The sequence below is a fragment of the Ciconia boyciana genome, chromosome 1, assembly GCF_034638445.1.
Source record: "Ciconia boyciana chromosome 1, ASM3463844v1, whole genome shotgun sequence".
Classification (NCBI taxonomy): Eukaryota; Metazoa; Chordata; class Aves; order Ciconiiformes; family Ciconiidae; genus Ciconia; species Ciconia boyciana.
The window spans coordinates 219,655,411-219,671,814 of record NC_132934.1 but is presented as its reverse complement, the minus strand read 5'-3'; the positions used below and the strand labels follow the sequence as shown (position 1 = coordinate 219,671,814).

The following is a 16,404-nucleotide window of genomic DNA, read 5'->3' as shown; positions in this document are numbered from 1 at the left end:
CGTACGCGGCCCTCGGGACCCCCCACCCCCGGCCCGGCAACGTCCTTAAAAAACCCTAAACGCCGGCGTTTTCTGGACGCGCCGGGCCGCGATCCAAACCCCGCTGCAAACCGCTCCTTCGCAAATCGCCGAGCCCGTGGCAGAAGCAAACGCGGGGCCTTTCCGCTGCCCCGACCCTCGCCCCCGGGGTCGCCGAGGCGGGCCCGGGACGCGGCCGGCAGCGGCCCTGCCCTGCAGACCGCGCAAGGCGGCCGAGCCCGGTCGCGGCTCCCTGCCCCTGGGCGGAGGAACCCGCCCGCAGCCCCCGGCGCCGGAGGCTCCGACGCCGGCCCGGCGGGGGGGGGGGAGGAACGGCGGCCGCCCCGGGGCGCGGCACGGCGCCGGCCCGCACGCACCGGGTGCCCCAGGGATCCCCGCCGCTCCGACGGGGCCGGCAGCCCTGGGAACCCGGCGGGGAGCGGCCCCGGGTAGCCGGGGAACGGGGTTTGAAGGAGGAGAGGGGGGAGCCCGCCGGGACGGCCGGTCTCACCTGCGATGGCGGTCTCGTCCAGGTGGGAGCCGGGGGGCCGCTCTCCCCGGCCCTGCTGCAGGAGGAAGCCGCACAGGACCCACACGGCCACTCCCGACCGTAAATCCATTTCCGCGCCTGCCTCGCCGCTTCCCCCGCCGCTGTCAGCTCCTCCTCGGCATCGGCCCCGGCGCTGGGCCCGGCCGTTCACCTCAGCTCGGCTCCGCCGTCCCCCTCGGCCAGGCGGCAGCGGGCCGGGCGCTCCGGGGCTGCGCTCCGCGGGGCTGCGGCCGTCACCAGCTGCGGGACGGCGGGTTATTCCCCGGTGCTCCCGCCCGGGCCCGGCTTCCCGCTGCCCCGGGCCGGGCCGGGCAACTGCCACCGGCCCCCGCCCGCCCCCGGAAACAGACCCGGGGTCTGCCCCCCTGGCCGCCCCCCCGCAGTGGTCTCTCCCGGGAGAGCCTTCTCCCCCCCTCCCCCCGCAGCAGTGGTCTCTCCCGGGAGAGCCCTGCCTCCCCCTTCTCCTCAGCAGTGGTCTCTACCGGGACAACCCTGCCCCCCCCCCCCAACCTCTCCCCGGGCCGCTCCGTCCCCCACCTTCCTCTCCAGCAGCGGCCTCTCCCGGGACACCCCTCCCCGCCGCGGCCTCTCCCGGGACAGCCCTGCACCCCCCCGCAGCGGTGGTCTCTTCCCGGCACCCGTCCCCCGCGCCCCGCTGCGCACCGGGCCCTGGCGCCGCCGCCGCACGCTCGGTGACAGGGGGCGGAGCCACCCGCCGCCGTGCCAGACCCTCCGCGGGGCGGGGCCGCCCCGCGCCGTCGCCCGGCCAATCAGGGGCGGGCAGTTGGCCACGCCCCCCGCTTCCTCCCCCCGCCCTCCGCCGGGCTCCCCGCGCCCGCCGCTGAGCCGCAGCGGCCTCTGGCGGGCGCAGGGGGGAATGCCCAGGCTGTGGGCACGGGCCGCCGGCGCGGCGCGGAAGCTAAGCAGGGGCGGCTGCGTGTGACGCCTGGATGGGTGACCTCTCTGAGGGAACCCGCCTCCAGCCCCGGGGAAGGCTTGTCAGAGCACCCCAGCTCATCAGAGCACCCCGGTTCATCAGAGCATCCTGGCTTGTCAGAACATCCCAGCTCGTCAGAGCACCCCGACACATCGGCGCACCCTGGCTCGTCGGGACAGAGCCATTTTGACCTCTGAGCGTACGGTTGCTTGCAGCCACACTTTGACACCCCTCGAGGGCTGCAACGCCTCGCCGGGGCCGCGTGCTCCTGGCTGCATCGCTGCTCACCAGTGCTGGACCGGTGCCATTGGGACCCGTGGCCATCAGTGCCCAAAGCCCGTCAGCCCACAGCGGGGAACGGGAAGGTCAGGGGCTAAGGTTTCACGTGTCCTTTTCCCTCGGCACCGGGGCCGAAAGCGAAGCTCCCTGCAGGGATCGGATCCGGCCCCAGAATAGCTCCGCAGCCACCGGCCCGGAAGCAAAATCCCACCCTGCTCCGGCCCCGCTGCCCCAGGAGCCATCGCCCGGGTCCCCGGAGCAAGCGCCTGGCAGCCGGGCAGTGCCCCCGCCGCCGCCCCGGGGATGCGGGACGGGGGTACCCGCTGCAGGGCTGGCAGCGCCTGGGGAGCCCCGGCCACGGCGGGTGCCTGGGATGGAACACAGGGCTGGCCACGGAGGTTAGCGGGCGGTGCCCCGAGCCGCAGGCAGCTGCCAGACTGCTTCCAGGCAGAGGGTTCCCGGTCAGGTCCCAGCCCCGGTCCTCCGTGCTGGTGTGGGGGAAGATCCCGGGGGCGGTCAGGGGGGTCCCGCGCCTGGAGAACCCCCGTGGGTCTGACACACGTGGGATGAGGATGGGGACAGGCACGCTCGCCCCCTGAAGAACAGCCTTGCCTCCATCCGCAGCAGCCGCGTCTCCCCCACGAGACCCTCCTGCCCCAGGGCCGGCAGCCAGGGACCCTCATGGGCTGCGGGTGCTGTCTCGGGTGCTGCTGGGGGGACCTGGCCCTTACGGGGACCCCCAGCTTGGGGGACCTGGCCCTTGTGGGGACCCTCACAGCACCTGGGTGTCCTCTGGCCCTGAGCCAGCAGGACAAGGCCATGCTCGGGGGGCTCTGCCCCTGCTGCAGCCCTGGGACTCTGCTGGGCCCCCTTGGGGTGCAGCAGGGTGGTCCCGGTTCCCCCCCAGGGCAGCTGGTCCCCACTCTCCCCATCCCCATCTCTCCCCACCCAGACCCCGATGGCAGCCCTTGGGCAGGGGCTGCCATCTCCCCTGCCTGCCATGCCCTGCCCGCCATCCTCTGCCCGCGATCCCCCTGCCTGCCATCCCCTGCCTGCCATCTCTCCTGCCTGCCATCCCCTGCCTGCCATCTCCACGGCCCGCCATCCCCTGCCCGCCATTCCCCCACCCGCCATCCTCTGCCCGCCATCCCCTGCCTGCCATCTCTCCTGCCTGCCATCCCCCTGCCCGCCATCTCCCCTGCTTGCCATTCCCCTGCCTGCCATCCCCTGCCCGCCATTCCCCTGCCTGCCATCTCGCCGGCCCACCATCTCCCCTGTCTGCCATCCCCTGCCCACCGTCTCTCCTGCCCGCCATCCCCTGCCCGCCATCTCCCCTGCCTGCCATTCCCCTGCCCGCCATCCCCTGCCCGCCATCCCCCTGCCCGCCATCCCCTGCCTGCCATCTCCCCTGCCCGCCATCCCCTGCCCGCCATCCCCCTGCCTGCCATCTCCCCTGCCCGCCATCCCCTGCCTGCCATTCCCCTGCCCGCCATCTCCCCTGCCCGCCATCTCCCCTGCCCACCATCCCCTGTCCGCCATCCCCTGCCCGCCATCCCCCTGCCCGCCATCTCCCTGCCCGCCATCCCCTGCCCGCCATCCCCTGCCTGCCATCCCCTGCCCCCATCCCCTGCCCGCCATCCCCTGCCCGCCATCTCCCCTGCCCGCCATCCCCTGCCCGCCATCCCCTGCCCGCCATCTCCTGCCCGCCATCCCCCTGCCTGCCATCTCCCCTGCCTGCCATCTCCTGCCCGCCATCACCCCTGCCTGCCATCTCCCCTGCCCGCCATCCCCTGCCTGCCATCCCCCTGCCTGCCATCCCCCTGCCTGCCATCTCTCTGCCCGCCATCCCCTGCCTGCCATCCCCTGCCTGCCATCCCCTGCCTGCCATCTCCCTGCCTGCCATCCCCTGCCCCCATCCCCTGCCCGCCATCCCCTGCCCGCCATCTCCCCTGCCCCCATCCCCTGCCCACCATCCCCTGCCTGCCATCTCCCCTGCCCGCCATTCCCCTGCCCGCCATCTCCTGCCCGCCATCCCCCCTGCCTGCCATCTCCCCTGCCCGCCATCCCCCCTGCCAGCCATCTCCCTGCCCCCATCCCCTGCCTGCCATCTCCCCTGCCCGCCATCCCCCTGCCTGCCATCTCTCTGCCCACCATCCCCTGCCCACCATCCCCTGCCTGCCATCCCCTGCCCGCCATCCCCTGCCCGCCATCTCCTCCCGTCCCCAGGAAGCCCCGGCCGGCCGGTGCGGGCTCCCCTCCCTCCTCCGCCGCCCCCAGCCCCCTGCCCCTGCAGTGAGGTTTCCCCAGAGCTCCCGGCCCCCCGGGCTGGCAGTGGGCTACCCCGGCCCGTCCCTGTCCCCAGCCCCGCCATCCGCGACCCCCAAGCACCCTCTCGCCCGAGCCCTGGGCACCGTGGGGCCGGGGGAGGGCGAGGTCTCTGCTCCCAGCGCGGCCCGGGGGCTGCAGGCCCCTGTGCCGGGGGGTCCCGCGGGGCCGGGGCCGGGGCCGGGCCCAGCGCCAGCGCCAGGAGCCGGACCCCGCCCGCTGCAGCCTGGCCCGGGGGCCGGCGCCGGCGCCGGGGCCGGGGGGGAGCTCCCGGGCTTCGGCACAGGGGTCCCGCCCCGAGCCTGCCGCGGCCCGGCGTGGGCAGGGGGTGGGCTCCCGCACCCCCGGCCCGGCTCCCCCGGCCCCCCCGGCCCCGCTCCTGCTCCGGCCGCAGCCGGACCCCGCTCCGGGCGGGGCGGCCCCGGGGGGGAGCGGGGGGCCGGGGCCGGGCCGCGGGGCGATGCCGAGGGGCGCGGGGGGCTGCGCTCCCCCGGGAGCCCCCCCCCGCCGCCGCCCCGGGCGCCCTCCCGAGGGGAGGCCCCCGGCCCCCCGGCGCGGGCCGAGGAAGGAAGCGGCGGGGCGGGCGGGGGCCGGGCGCGGCGGAGGGAAGTTTCTCCGCGGGACCGCCCGGGGCGGCGGGAGGAGGCGGCCGCAGACTTCCTCCTCCTCCTCCTCCTCCTCCTCCTCCTCCTCCTCCTCCTGCTGCCGCTCCGGCCCCGCGCCCGCCGCCCGGAGCCGCCGCGCCATGCCCCGGGGTGAGTGTGGGGCCGGGGGCCGGGGCGGGGCGGGGGCCGCTGCCGGGACGGGGGCAGCCGGCGGTGCCCGGAGAGGGATGGGGGTCCCGCTCCCCGGGGTCCCGCTGCCGGGGGTCCCGGCCGGTACCGGGTCCGGGTTGGGGTCCGGGTCGGGGCGGCGGGAGGAGCCGCCCGCCGGGGCCAGGGCGGGGGCGCCGGCACCGGGACCCGCCCGGAGCGGGGCGGGCGCTAACGGGGGTCCAGGGATAACGGGGCTTCCGGGGTGCCGGGGCTTCCGGGGGTCCGGGGTGCCGGGGGCGCGGGCCCCAGCCGCCCAGCGGAGCCCGGGGATGGCCCCGGGCGCGGAGCTCCGGGCGGGAGCGGGGCGGGCAGCTGCCGGGACAGAGCGGGGGCAGAACCGGCCCGGCCCCCTCCGCGGGGCCGCTGCACCCGCCGGCACCGCGCCCCCCGCCCCCGCTGCCCTGGCACCGCCCCGGCCCTGCCCGCCCTGCCCCGGCGCTGCCCGCGCCGCTCGTGCCGCACCGCCCGCGGCGTGAAGGGCCCGGCACTGCGCGGCCTGCCCGGCGCTGCTCGCCAGGGGGCGCTGCGCTGCGCTGCCCACGGCACTGCCCGGCACTGCCCATGGCACTGCCCTGCCCTGCCCGCTGCCCTGCCCATGGCACTGCACTGCCCATGGCACTGCCCTGCCCGCTGCCCTGCCCGCTGCCCTGCCCATGGCACTGCACTGCCCATGGCACTGCCCTGCCCGCTGCCCTGCCCGCTGCCCTGCCCATGGCACTGCACTGCCCGCTGCCCTGCCCGCTGCCCTGCCCGCTGCCCTGCCCATGGCACTGCACTGCCCATGGCACTGCACTGCCCGCTGCCCTGCCCGCTGCCCTGCCCATGGCACTGCACTGCCCATGGTACTGCCCTGCCCGCTGCCCTGCCCGCTGCCCTGCCCATGGCACTGCACTGCCCATGGCACTGCACTGCCCATGGCACTGCCCGGCACTGCCCGCTGCCCTGCACTGCCCATGGCACTGCACTGCCCATGGCACTGCACTGCACTGCCCGCTGCCCTGCCCACTGCACTGCACTGCCCATGGCACTGCACTGCCCACTGCCCATGGCACTGCACTGCCCATGGCACTGCCCGGCACTGCCCGCTGCCCTGCCCGCTGCACTGCACTGCCCATGGCACTGCACGGCACTGCCCGCTGCACTGCCCGCTGCCCGCTGCCCTGCCCACTGCACTGCCCGCTGCACTGCCCACTGCACTGCACTGCACTGCCTGCTGCACTGCCCACTGCCTGCTGCCCTGCCCACTGCACTGCAATCCTCTGCCCACTGCACTGCCCGCTGCACTGCCCGCTGCACTGCACCCTCTGCCCAGTGCACTGCCCACTGCTCCTGCTGCACACCAGGCACCCCACCGCAACACGCAGTGCACGCACTGCAGGGCCCTGCACTGCACACTGCACCCACTGAAAGGTACAACATGGGCACTGCACACCCACTGCACGCACTGCACCGCACATCATCGCAGACACACACTGCACCCACCCGCTGCAACACCCGTGCACAGCACCGCGCTGCACACACCTTGCAACACGCCCGTTACAACACACGCTGAACGTCACATACACACTGCGACCCTCATTGCAACACTGCATGCACTGCAGCACACGCATCGCTTGCACATGCTGTCACACGCTGCAACAGACACGCTGCGACACGTGTTCAGCAGGCAGGACACAGACACGGCGGTGCACACGGCAGCCCTGGCACTGCCGTGCCTGTCGCACGCCGCAGTGCACACTGCAGCGCTCGCACTGCTGTGTGCTCGCGCGCTGCGGCATGTGGGGAGGTGTGGGGGTGGCACGGCGCAGCAGGGGAGCGCGGTCAGCGCTGCTGTGTGACAGGGCTGTCCCCGGGGCGGGTGTCTGGCTGTGGCGGGCGCTTGTTGCTGGGCCACCCCCGGGGCCACCCTGGGCCCTCCCGGCCGGGCAGACGGTGAGTCTGTGCCACAGCCCCGCAACTCTCCTTTTGTGAATCCCGCCTGGGCTTGGGGTCACCTCTGGAGGGGCTTTGGGGAGCCCTGTCCTCCCTTCCCCTGTCCTCCCTTCCCCTGTCCTCCCCTCCCCTGTCCTCCCCTCCCCTCCCTTTCCCTCCCCTCTTGGCGCGGGGCGCAGTGGGGGGATGTGCTGGGGGGCAGTGGGGGGATGCGCTGTGCTGTTGGTCAAACGCCAGCTCCCGATTCGGCTTGTGCCGCCTCTCGGTGCCGTCCCGCTGCCAGCTCGCTGCAGAGCAGGGGCACCCATGGGTCCCCGAGCACCTGGGGGAGACGTCTCCCCCAGGAGGGGCACAGCGTGGCCAGGGCTGCGTGGGTGGGTGCATGGGCTGGGGTCCCGCCGGGCTCACTCCTCTTTTCTTGGTGGAAGGAGAAGCTGCCGAAGCACTGGCAGTGGCACATGGGGACATCACCCAGCGCCCGCTGTGGGGCTGAGCTGCGGCGGGTGTTTCGGCTGGGGTGGGCGGCGGGGCTGGCGCTGGGACCGCGGGGTGCAGGTAGCCGGGAGCATCCGCGGGTGCAGGGGTATTTCTGGTGATGCCGGGAGGCGCCCGAGGCCGGCACACCTCATGGCAGCAGTCGTGCCGGCCAGCGGGTGTAGGTGTGGTGTGTGCCCTGTGTGGGCTGGGAGCAGGGGTCGGGCATCCCGCGCCCGGAGCTTTGGTTTGACCGTAGTGTCGGGAGGTGCCAAACCGGCCCGGTGCTGGTGTGCTTGACGGTGTGCCTCGTCTGCGCCTCCGCTGTCGGTGTGAGCCGTGCCAGGCTGTTTTCTTACCCCGAGCCATGGAGCGTGGCCTGGCCTGGCTGGCCCCATCCATCCCCATCCATCCGTCGTCCCTCTGGCCATCCCTCCGTCTGTCCCGGGATCCCCCCATGCGGGCAACCGTCTCGGACCGGGAGCAGCCCTGGCCGGTGCCGGCCCTGTCCCACCGCTGGCTCGGGGAGGGGGTTTGCTGGCCAGGGCTGGCCCCGGCTCAGGGGCTGCTCGTGCAGCATCACCCTGGGGGGGTCTACAGCCAGCTCCGGCCCCCGGTGCTGCCGGCTTCGGCAGCTACTTGAGCAGGAGGCCGAGGGTAGGGAGCAGCCCCAGCCATGCCAAGGGCCAGAGCCAGACCCGGCAGTGGAGCTCACCGGCCGGGGAGGGAAATAGAATGAGGAAATTGGTCACAACGAGCCTGCAGCTGGAAAATGAGGAAAATCAAAATCCTTCGACTCAGCATGGAAGTTATTTTAGCCGCGACGCAGGGCCCTGGGGCAGAGCCAGGGCTACCGGTGACAGCACACCTCGGGGCACGTCCCGCAGAGCGGGGACCCCGTGTCGGCCGCGCCAGCACCGGGTCCCCGCTGCGGCCGTGGCAGAAACCGCCCCCGCCCCACTCCCGTGGTGGTGCCGGGCCGGCGCGCTCGGCCCCACGGGGTCCCTGCTCGGTATTTATAGATTTTATTAGTTTCCTCTTTCTGCCTGCTGAGGCGGCGGCGGTGCCGGGGGGGCCGCGCTGTGCTGCTCTCCCCAGCGGAGCAGGAGCGACCCCGGCGATCATGGCTGCCGACCCCCAGCCCCACAGCCCCGGCTTGGTCCGGGCTGGTCCGTCTGTCCGGGATGGACGATGCACTGCCCGGCCCGCGAGCACGGCCGGCGATGGGCTGGCTGCAGCTCTGCTCCCCGCCGGCACCACGCAGGGTGCCCGGTGTGGGGTGCCTGTGGTGGGGAGTGGGGTGCAGGGGGTGCATGGGGTGCACGGTGCATGGTTGTGGGGTGCACGGTGTGGGGTGCAGTGTGGGCTGCGCCGAGCGCGGTGTGCGATGCAGGGGCTGTTGTGCACAGGGCACCGTGCATGGTTTGCGGTGCACGGTGTGGGGTGCAGAGCGCAGGGTGCGCCGCGCGCGGTGCACGGTACGTGGGGCGGGGTGCAGGGTGCAGGGCGCACAGCCTGCGCGTGCTTTGGGTTGGTTTGGTCGGGTTGGGTCAGGGCTGGGTGTCGCGGGGCCCGGGCCGGCCAGGCCGGCAGCGGAAGGGGAGCCCGCAGGGGCGGCTGCTCTGCTTCCCTGGAGGAAAAACCCAGCGAGGGGATGCCCTGGCTGGGAGAGATGGCGAGCGAGTTTTGCTTCCTTTTTCTGCCGAAGAAGCGATGAGTCGCTTTTCCCATCCCGGGGGGCGGCGACTGGGGGGAGGTCGCGGTGCATCACCCGCAGCCCCGCTCACCCGCCCACGCCCTCTCCCCAGCACCCCAAATCCCAGCCCCGGTGGCGCAGAGGGTGTCCGGGGTCCCGCTGGGCTGGGGGGTGCTGAGCCCCGGGGCTGGGCACCGTGCAGACCCCCCCCATGCTCCGACTCTTCCTCTTCCTCTTCCTCCTCTGGTTCCCTTTCTGTGGGGCCAGGGCATAGGGCTGGGAAGGGGCAGGCGGCTCTGGTGCCCCACGCGGGCTGTGCCCCACGCGTCTGTGCCCCTCGGCCCCACGAGGCTGCCCGCGCCCCGGCATCTCTAGGGGGGCCATAAGGGGTTAAGGGTGCTGCCGGCTGCAGACTTCCCGGGAGAACAGAGCTGGCCTTGTGCGGGCAGCGGTGCTGGCAGCAGGCAGGGCAGGGCAGGCAGGCAGGGCAGGGCGGGCAGGGCAGGCAGGGCAGGGCAGGGCAGGCAGGGCAGGGCAGGCAGGCAGGCGCACACCAGGGCTGGGGCTGTGCTCGCCCCGTGTCCCCGGGCACCGCAGGGCAGTGGCTGGGCTGTCCGGGGGCCGTGGGCTGCAGGACCCTCGGGTGCCCTGGCGTCGGGATGCTGTGGGGACCGCAGGCGACCTCCGGCCCCTGCCCGGCACCGCGGGGATGCCACTGTGCAACCCCCAGCCCCATCCTGGCCGGGGGTCCTGGCCCCGTTCGGCGGCTCCCGCCTCCCCTCCTGTCGTCTTGCGGCGGGGACAGGGAGGGCCAGGGGGGCCGGAGCCCACCCGGCTGCGGGTCAGGGACACGGGTGGCCCCTGCAGCACCCCTGATCTGCCCCGGGCAGCCGAGGGAGGGTTGGGGCTTTGGCAGGAGCTGTGGGGACGGGTCGGGAGTGCGACCCGGGGGGCAGAGCCCCGGGGGCTGCGGCTGGAAGTGTTGTGGCGGAGGGGCAGCTCCGAGGCGGGCCAGAGCCGAAGCCCTCCTGCCGCGCGTCCCCCTCCCTGGCACCCATAGCGGGGCTTGGGGCTTTGGCTGCTGCGGGGGCTCTTATCTGCACCAAGCCCCCTCCTCGGCGAGCACGGCACCCTGGCCGTGCCTGCGTGTCCCCTCGTCGTGTCACTGGCCCCGGCCCCGCACCCAGAGCCGGTGGTGCCCGTGGTGCCAGCGATGGTGAGAGCAAAATCGGTCCTGCGCGAGCACCCGGGTCCTGCCGTGGCCCCTCCACGGGCAGCGTGTGCGCCCACGTTTGCTGGTTGCCGGTGGCAAGCCTCGGGCCACGCTGGGGTTTCGCAGCCCCAGGGGCCCTGGGTCATGGAGAAGTGGCCCGCTGCCCACTGCCTGCTGCCTCCGCCTCCTTTCCTCCGTTTCCCCGTAGCAGCGATGCTCTCATGGGCACGAGCGTTTCCACTTGCACCCCGTCCCCTTCCTTAGCGGCCCCACTGACTCAGCCTGGACCTTTCCTGGGATGGGGATGGGTGCCCGCTGGGTGCCAGCTCACCCCGGGCTGTCTGCGGTCCCACGGCCGCTTTGGGGATGTGGGGTTTGAGCTCGGCGTGACTGGTGCACGTCTTGTCCCACCGCGGGGCTGTCGCAGGGATGGAGCTGGTGCTCGGGGGCCGCCCCGCACCCCAAGGGACAGGGAGCTGCGGGCAGGGGGGCACCGCTTCGTCCCCGTGCCCCGGAGAGCCACCCCTCGCACCCTGCTTCTGGCCGCGGCGGCTTCCCCGCATCCCCCGCCGGGGCTGGCTCCTGCCCTTCTGTTCTGCTGCCAATATTGTCCTTGGGCTCCGGCGGCTCTTCCCGCCCGTGTCCTTCCCCCGGGTATTTATAGACAGCGATGGGCTCTGGCCGCATCTCCCCCAGCCGCTCTGCCACCGGGGTGTCCCCGGGACCCCAGTGCTCCCTGGGGCGCCCCCAGCAGCCTCTCGGGGCAGCGAACTGCCCCCACGCCCCCCTGACCTGGGGTCTGGGGCTGCTGCGGGACCCCCCTCGCTCCCACCTCAGCTGGGTGACCCTGGCTGGCACCCGGGACCCGCTGCCCCGGCCCCAGCCCGGGGGATCCCCCGGTGCCACAGCACCAGCCAGCCGGTCCTGGCAGCCAGGGGACCCTGGCCTGGGGGGCAGCGGGGACCCTCCGCCGAGCCCCGCCGTGTGCTGCAGAGTGGCTGCCCAGCATGCAGATAGCTACGGGGATCTTGGGGTGCCGGTGGGGACACTGGTGACCTTGGGGTGCCCGTGGGCCGTGGAGACAGCGGGAGCCTGGGGCTGCCAGGGGGCCGCGTGCCTCGTTGGGGGCTCATGGGGCGCCCTCGGGTGCCGCAATGCCTCGAGGTGGCTCCCGCTCTGGGGTGCTGCCCCTTTCCCCCCCGGGGCCCCTCCACCTCCCTGTCCTCCCCATCTATCGCATCCCGCACCCCCTTGCACCCCCCGGCTGGGTCCCCCCCAGCGACGTCCCTGCAGCGGGGACACTGCACCCGCCGGCTGCTGCGCCCACACCCCTGGGTTTGGGTGGTTTTAAAGCCGCTGCACGCTCCCCCCGCCCAGCTGAGCCCGGTGCCGCTCGGTGCACCTCCCGCCCCGCCCTGCGGGGACCCCGGGGACACGGCTGCTCCCCAGGGCCCCGCGGGGGGGGTGGTTTTGCAAAGAAAACCAAAGGTTGGGATTTAGAAATAACCTTTGGGTTTTTTTTCACAAAGCAAAGCCCGGTTTGGGTTTATTTTGGCCGGGGAGCGGCGGGCTCTGGCTCCCAGCGACCCAGCGCCTGGTGGCCTTTGGCTTGGGAAGAGAAGAGAATTTAAATCTAAAATACGAACAAAAATGGCTTTCCAGGAAAATTCTTATTTTTGCCATCTCTTCTTCAGCCTGATCTCATCAGAAAAGGAAAAGAAATCTGCTGCAGCGCTGCCAGCTGCCCCGGAGGGGCCGAGGGAGAGCGGGGCGAGCGGGGTGCCTGTGCCCCCCGAGCCTCGTGGATGACGGGGGGGAAGCAGGTCCAAACCGGGTCAGATAGGTCCCCACCAGCTCAGCCAGGTCCCCGCCATGGCACAATGGGGGTGGCCCCATCCCGCTCCGAGGGCTGCCCCAGGGAACCCCCCCAGCCCTGGGAGCCCTGGGCAAAGAGACGGGGTGGCTGCAGGACGGAGGGGGCACGGGGGCCGTGGGGTGCCACGTCCCATGGCCCCACTGCGTCTGCGTGGCCCCACTGGTCCCTGGCAGCTGGGGCGAGCAGGGCGGCCAGGGCTGGGCACTGGCGCGGGGGCATTTTGGGCGCGATGCAGCCGGGCAAGGGCCGGGGGTGCCGGCTGTGGCCGCCCAGCGCTGCGGGGATGGCGGGCGAGGAGCCAGCGGCAGCACCTGATGAGAAGTGAGGGTGCCTTGGGCGTCGCGGGCAGTCGTTGCCGGGCCGGAGCGGGGCAGCCCCCGCGGGCAGGCGGGACCCCCGGGTGGGGGCCGGGGCGCTGGGGTCTCCCTGGGGGTTCCCTCCCAGCGCTGCCTGCTCCCCCCTGTCCCCTCCCCGGTGCTGTACGGTGATGGCATGGGGCAGCGGGGTGGCAGTTACAGCCCCCACGGAGGGCACCCGTCCCTGGAGATGGCTCCGCAGCCGCGGAGGGAGCTCGGTCTCCCATCGCCCCGATCCTGCTCCCATCGCCCTGATCCAGCTCCTTCTCCCACTGTCCTGCTCCTGCTCTCCCTGCTCCTGTCCCCATCACCCTGCTCCTGCTCCTGTCGCCCTGGTCTGCCTCCTTCTCCCACTGCCCTGCTCCCGCTCCCCCTGCTCCTGCTCCCCCCGTCTTGATCCTGATCCTGTCCCCCTCGCGCTGCTCCTGCTCCCCGATCCTGTTCCTGCTCCCCCTGCTCCTGCACCCATCGCCCTGATCCTGCTCCCACCCCTTCGCCCACCACCCCGGCCTCGCGCTGCTGCTCCGAGCCCCGCAGACCCCGGCGGGGGTCCCCTGCCTGCTGCTGCCCGCCCGCACCGTCGCTGAGCCCCCCCCCCGGCCGCCGCGGCCTGGTGCGAGGAAGCCCTCTGGGCCGCATTTGCGACCAAAGCGGGGAGAAAATTGAGGCCGAAGGCCGGGTGTTTATTTGTGACCCGCCTGGGATCCCACGCCGTGCGAGCAGCCCCGGCGCTGCTGCGGCCGCCGGCTTCCTGCTGCGGGCAGGTGCTGCCTGCGGGGGGGCTGCCTGCCGCCGCCCCGCCGCCCCCCGCTGCTGCGGCCCCCTTCGCAGGCTGGAGCCTGGGGATACCCCCTGCACTGGGGAAACTGAGGCACGGCACCGCGGGGTGGCTTCAGCGGCGTTCGGGCCGGGCCCCCCGCTTGTCCTGCCCGTACCCGGGGAGGCAGCGGTGCAGGCAGGGAGCCAGGCAGGGCGGGGGTCATGGCGCACCCGGCCCCGCCACAGGCAGGAAGCCGGGTGTCAGGGCGGGAAGAGGAAGAGCGACTTCCCCATGCGAGGGGCCGGGGGCTCGGGGCGGGGGGCACGGCCCCTTCGCCCTTCCCCAGCCACGCTGCCCCGGCCCTGCAGCCCCGGGGGGCTCTGGGGAAGGGCGTCCCCCAGCCCGGGGCTCGGGGCGGATGCGGCGTCCCCGGCCCCTCCGCTCCCTCCCCGTCGCTGCGGCTTCTCAGCCCTGTGCCTCGCTGCCCCGGCCGGGATAACCCTCCCGCCATGCTGAATCCCCTCGGGCAGCCGCTGCGCCCGTGGCCGGACCCTGGCGGGGAAAGGGGCTGCCGGCCCCAGCCCGGCCCCACGGGCGGGCACCCTCCTACCCCGGCACCGCGCGGCGCCAGCCTGCAGCAGGAAGGGGAGCAGGATGCGGCCCGTAATGGCGATTGCAGAGGGAACCCGAGGAAGGCAAACAGGGAAACGCGCGCCGGGCTCGGGGATAAACACGGCTGCCGGAGCGGACGTCAGCTCTGAGGGGCCACGCCAGCGGCCGCTCTCCAGCCCGGCCGCGGCACCAGCCCAGCCTCTGCCCCGCCGGGGCCAGCACCAGGCCCGCTTGGCGGGGCTGGGGCGCACGGTGGCAGCCCACACGCTCCCGCAGCCCAAATCTGCCCCGGCTGCGTGCCCTGCTGCCCTCCGTCCTGTACCGGGCTGGAGGCACAGCATGGCGCGGCATGGCACCACAGGGCACGGCACAGCATGGCATGGCATGGCATGGCATGGCACCGCATGGCACCGCAGGGCACGCCACGGCATGGCACAGCACGGCTCGGGGCGCTGCAGCAGCCTGGCTGTACTGGGAGCACCCTCCCTGGGACGATGCGGTCCCCGTGCACGCCAGCCACGGTGGCACACGCGTTTGCCCTGGGTCAGGGGATGCGGTTCCCCGTCGGGGGGTCTCTGGGCTGCCGGGGGGGACGCGCCCAGCCGGGAAGCTCACCCGGGCTGCGGGATGGAGGGTGAGCAGAGTGTGACCCGTCCCTCTGCACCCTGCGGCCTCGGGGTGTCCGAGCGGGGGGGACCACGGTGACCCCAGCCCCGGCGCGTCCCCCTCCCCTGACCCTCTCCCCTCCCCGCAGGCTGCTGAAGGGGGACGCGAGGGACGCCGAGCCGCGGGGATGCAGAGCATCAAGTGTGTGGTGGTGGGCGACGGGGCGGTGGGGAAGACCTGCCTGCTCATCTGCTACACCACCAACGCCTTCCCCAAGGAGTACATCCCCACCGTCTTTGACAACTACAGCGCCCAGAACACGGTGGATGGCAGGACTATTAACTTAAACCTGTGGGACACGGCCGGCCAGGAGGAGTACGACCGCCTCCGGACGCTTTCCTACCCCCAGACCAACGTCTTCATCATCTGCTTCTCCATCGCCAGCCCGCCCTCCTACGAGAACGTCAAGCACAAGTGGTACCCGGAGGTGTGCCACCACTGCCCCAGCGTGCCCGTCCTCCTCGTCGGCACCAAGAAGGATCTGAGAAACAACCCCGAGACCATGAAGCGGCTCAAGGAGCAGAACCAGGCGCCCATCACCACCCAGCAAGGCATCAGCCTCTCCAAGCAGATCCACGCCGTCAAGTACCTGGAGTGCTCGGCGCTCAACCAGGAGGGCATCAAGGATGTCTTCACTGAGGCGGTGAGGGCCGTGCTCAACCCTGTCCCAGCCAAGCCCAAGAAGTCCTGCGTCCTCTTGTGATGGGGCTGCCGGCGACCAGCGAGAGACGATCCTGCCCCTGCCCCGGCCCCGCCGCCCTCCAAGACACTGCCCGGCGCCGCCAGACCCCCCCTGCCCACCCCGGTGCCTCCCCGAGCCCCGCTGCCCCCCCTGGGGACGGCGGGACCGGGGCCACCAGCCCGAAGCCGCCAGCTTTAATAATACAGACCTCGTTTGCACTAACTGGCCGTCCGCCCCGGGGGCAGCGGGGCTCCCCCAGCCCTGCGGGACCCCCGCCCCGGCCCTGGCTGTCAGCGTTCGCTTTTGGGCCTCGCCTCTCCGGTCCCGGCACAGAGCAACGCTTCCTGAGAAGGGGATGCCCGGGGTGGCTGACCCCCCCCTCCTGCCCTGAGCACCCCACAGGGACCTGCCACCCCCACCCCGAGCACCCCACGGGGACCCGTCACCCCCATCCCCTGCACCAGCGGGGCTGCGGGGGCGTGGGGGGAGGCCCTCAGCCCCCCTGTGCCAGCCCCAGCGCTCGGCCACCTCCGAGCGTCCTGCCGCCCCGGCGCTGGCAAGGCCCCGTGCTGCCGCGGGGTCCCGGCGGCCACGCCGGGGGTCTCCTGGGTGGGTGTTCGGGGTGAGCCCGGCCCGGCGCAGCATCGCCGGCTCCCCGGGGCCAGCGCCGGGAAGTCCAGCCCTGGCGAGAGCGGAGCCGGTGCTGCCGGCGGGCTCTGCCAGAGGAGCGTGCTCCCGCGCCGGCTGCTGCCAGGGCTCCGCAGGGCAGTGGGACTAGCCTGTAACCAGCTGCTCCCCGAGTTGCTTCTCCTTAAATAAAGAGACCTGCCCAGGCTCCCCGTCTCCTGTGCTCTCCCGCGCGCGCCCACCTTCCCCGGGCACGGGGACGCCCCTGCAGCCCCCCCGGGGGGGGACACGGGTGCCCCCGCACTGAGCCGGGCCAGGACCCCTCGCCCTGCCAGGGCCGAGCCGAGGGCGCTCGCGGCCGCGCCGCTGCCTGCCCCGGGGTCTCTGCCCAGGGCAGGCCACGGCTGGGGGAAACCCGGGGTGCCCCTGCCGTGGCCAGCCCCGACCCCCGGGCACCCTCAGCTCCACTCAGGGCCTGCGCTGAGCTCCCGTGGGGGGGGCTGGGGACATGGCAGGAGGTGGCCATGGGGACGTTGCACTGGGTGGGAACGGGGACTTTGGGGACGGGGGCGTTACAGGGGTGGGC

General features: G+C 73.4%; 2 protein-coding genes across 12 annotated transcripts in view; one reads left to right on the top strand and one right to left on the bottom strand.

The window, feature by feature from the left end:
* The window catches only part of STIM1 (stromal interaction molecule 1), a 105,165-nt gene extending 103,840 nt beyond the window's left edge, over positions 1–1,325 (bottom strand). For 10 of the 11 annotated variants that reach the window (XM_072851045.1, XM_072851052.1, XM_072851047.1 and 7 more), the window contains exons 1-2: positions 1,232–1,325; positions 530–808 (exon numbers count right to left, since the gene is read on the bottom strand). In XM_072851045.1, the coding sequence (XP_072707146.1) occupies positions 530–638 (109 nt within the window). In that variant the 5' untranslated portion in view covers positions 639–808; positions 1,232–1,325. Of the gene's footprint in view, positions 1–529; positions 809–1,105; positions 1,177–1,231 lie in introns of those variants that run through there. The other variant, XM_072851046.1, reaches the window with a different exon arrangement.
* Positions 1,326–4,725: 3,400 nt separating this feature from the next.
* On the top strand, positions 4,726–16,026 carry RHOG (ras homolog family member G). The gene is made up of 2 exons (XM_072851044.1): positions 4,726–4,864; positions 14,598–16,026. The coding sequence occupies exon 2, from the start codon at positions 14,637–14,639 to the stop codon at positions 15,210–15,212; it is 576 nt and encodes a 191-aa protein (XP_072707145.1). The 5' UTR covers positions 4,726–4,864; positions 14,598–14,636; the 3' UTR covers positions 15,213–16,026.
* Positions 16,027–16,404: the final 378 nt, after the last annotated feature.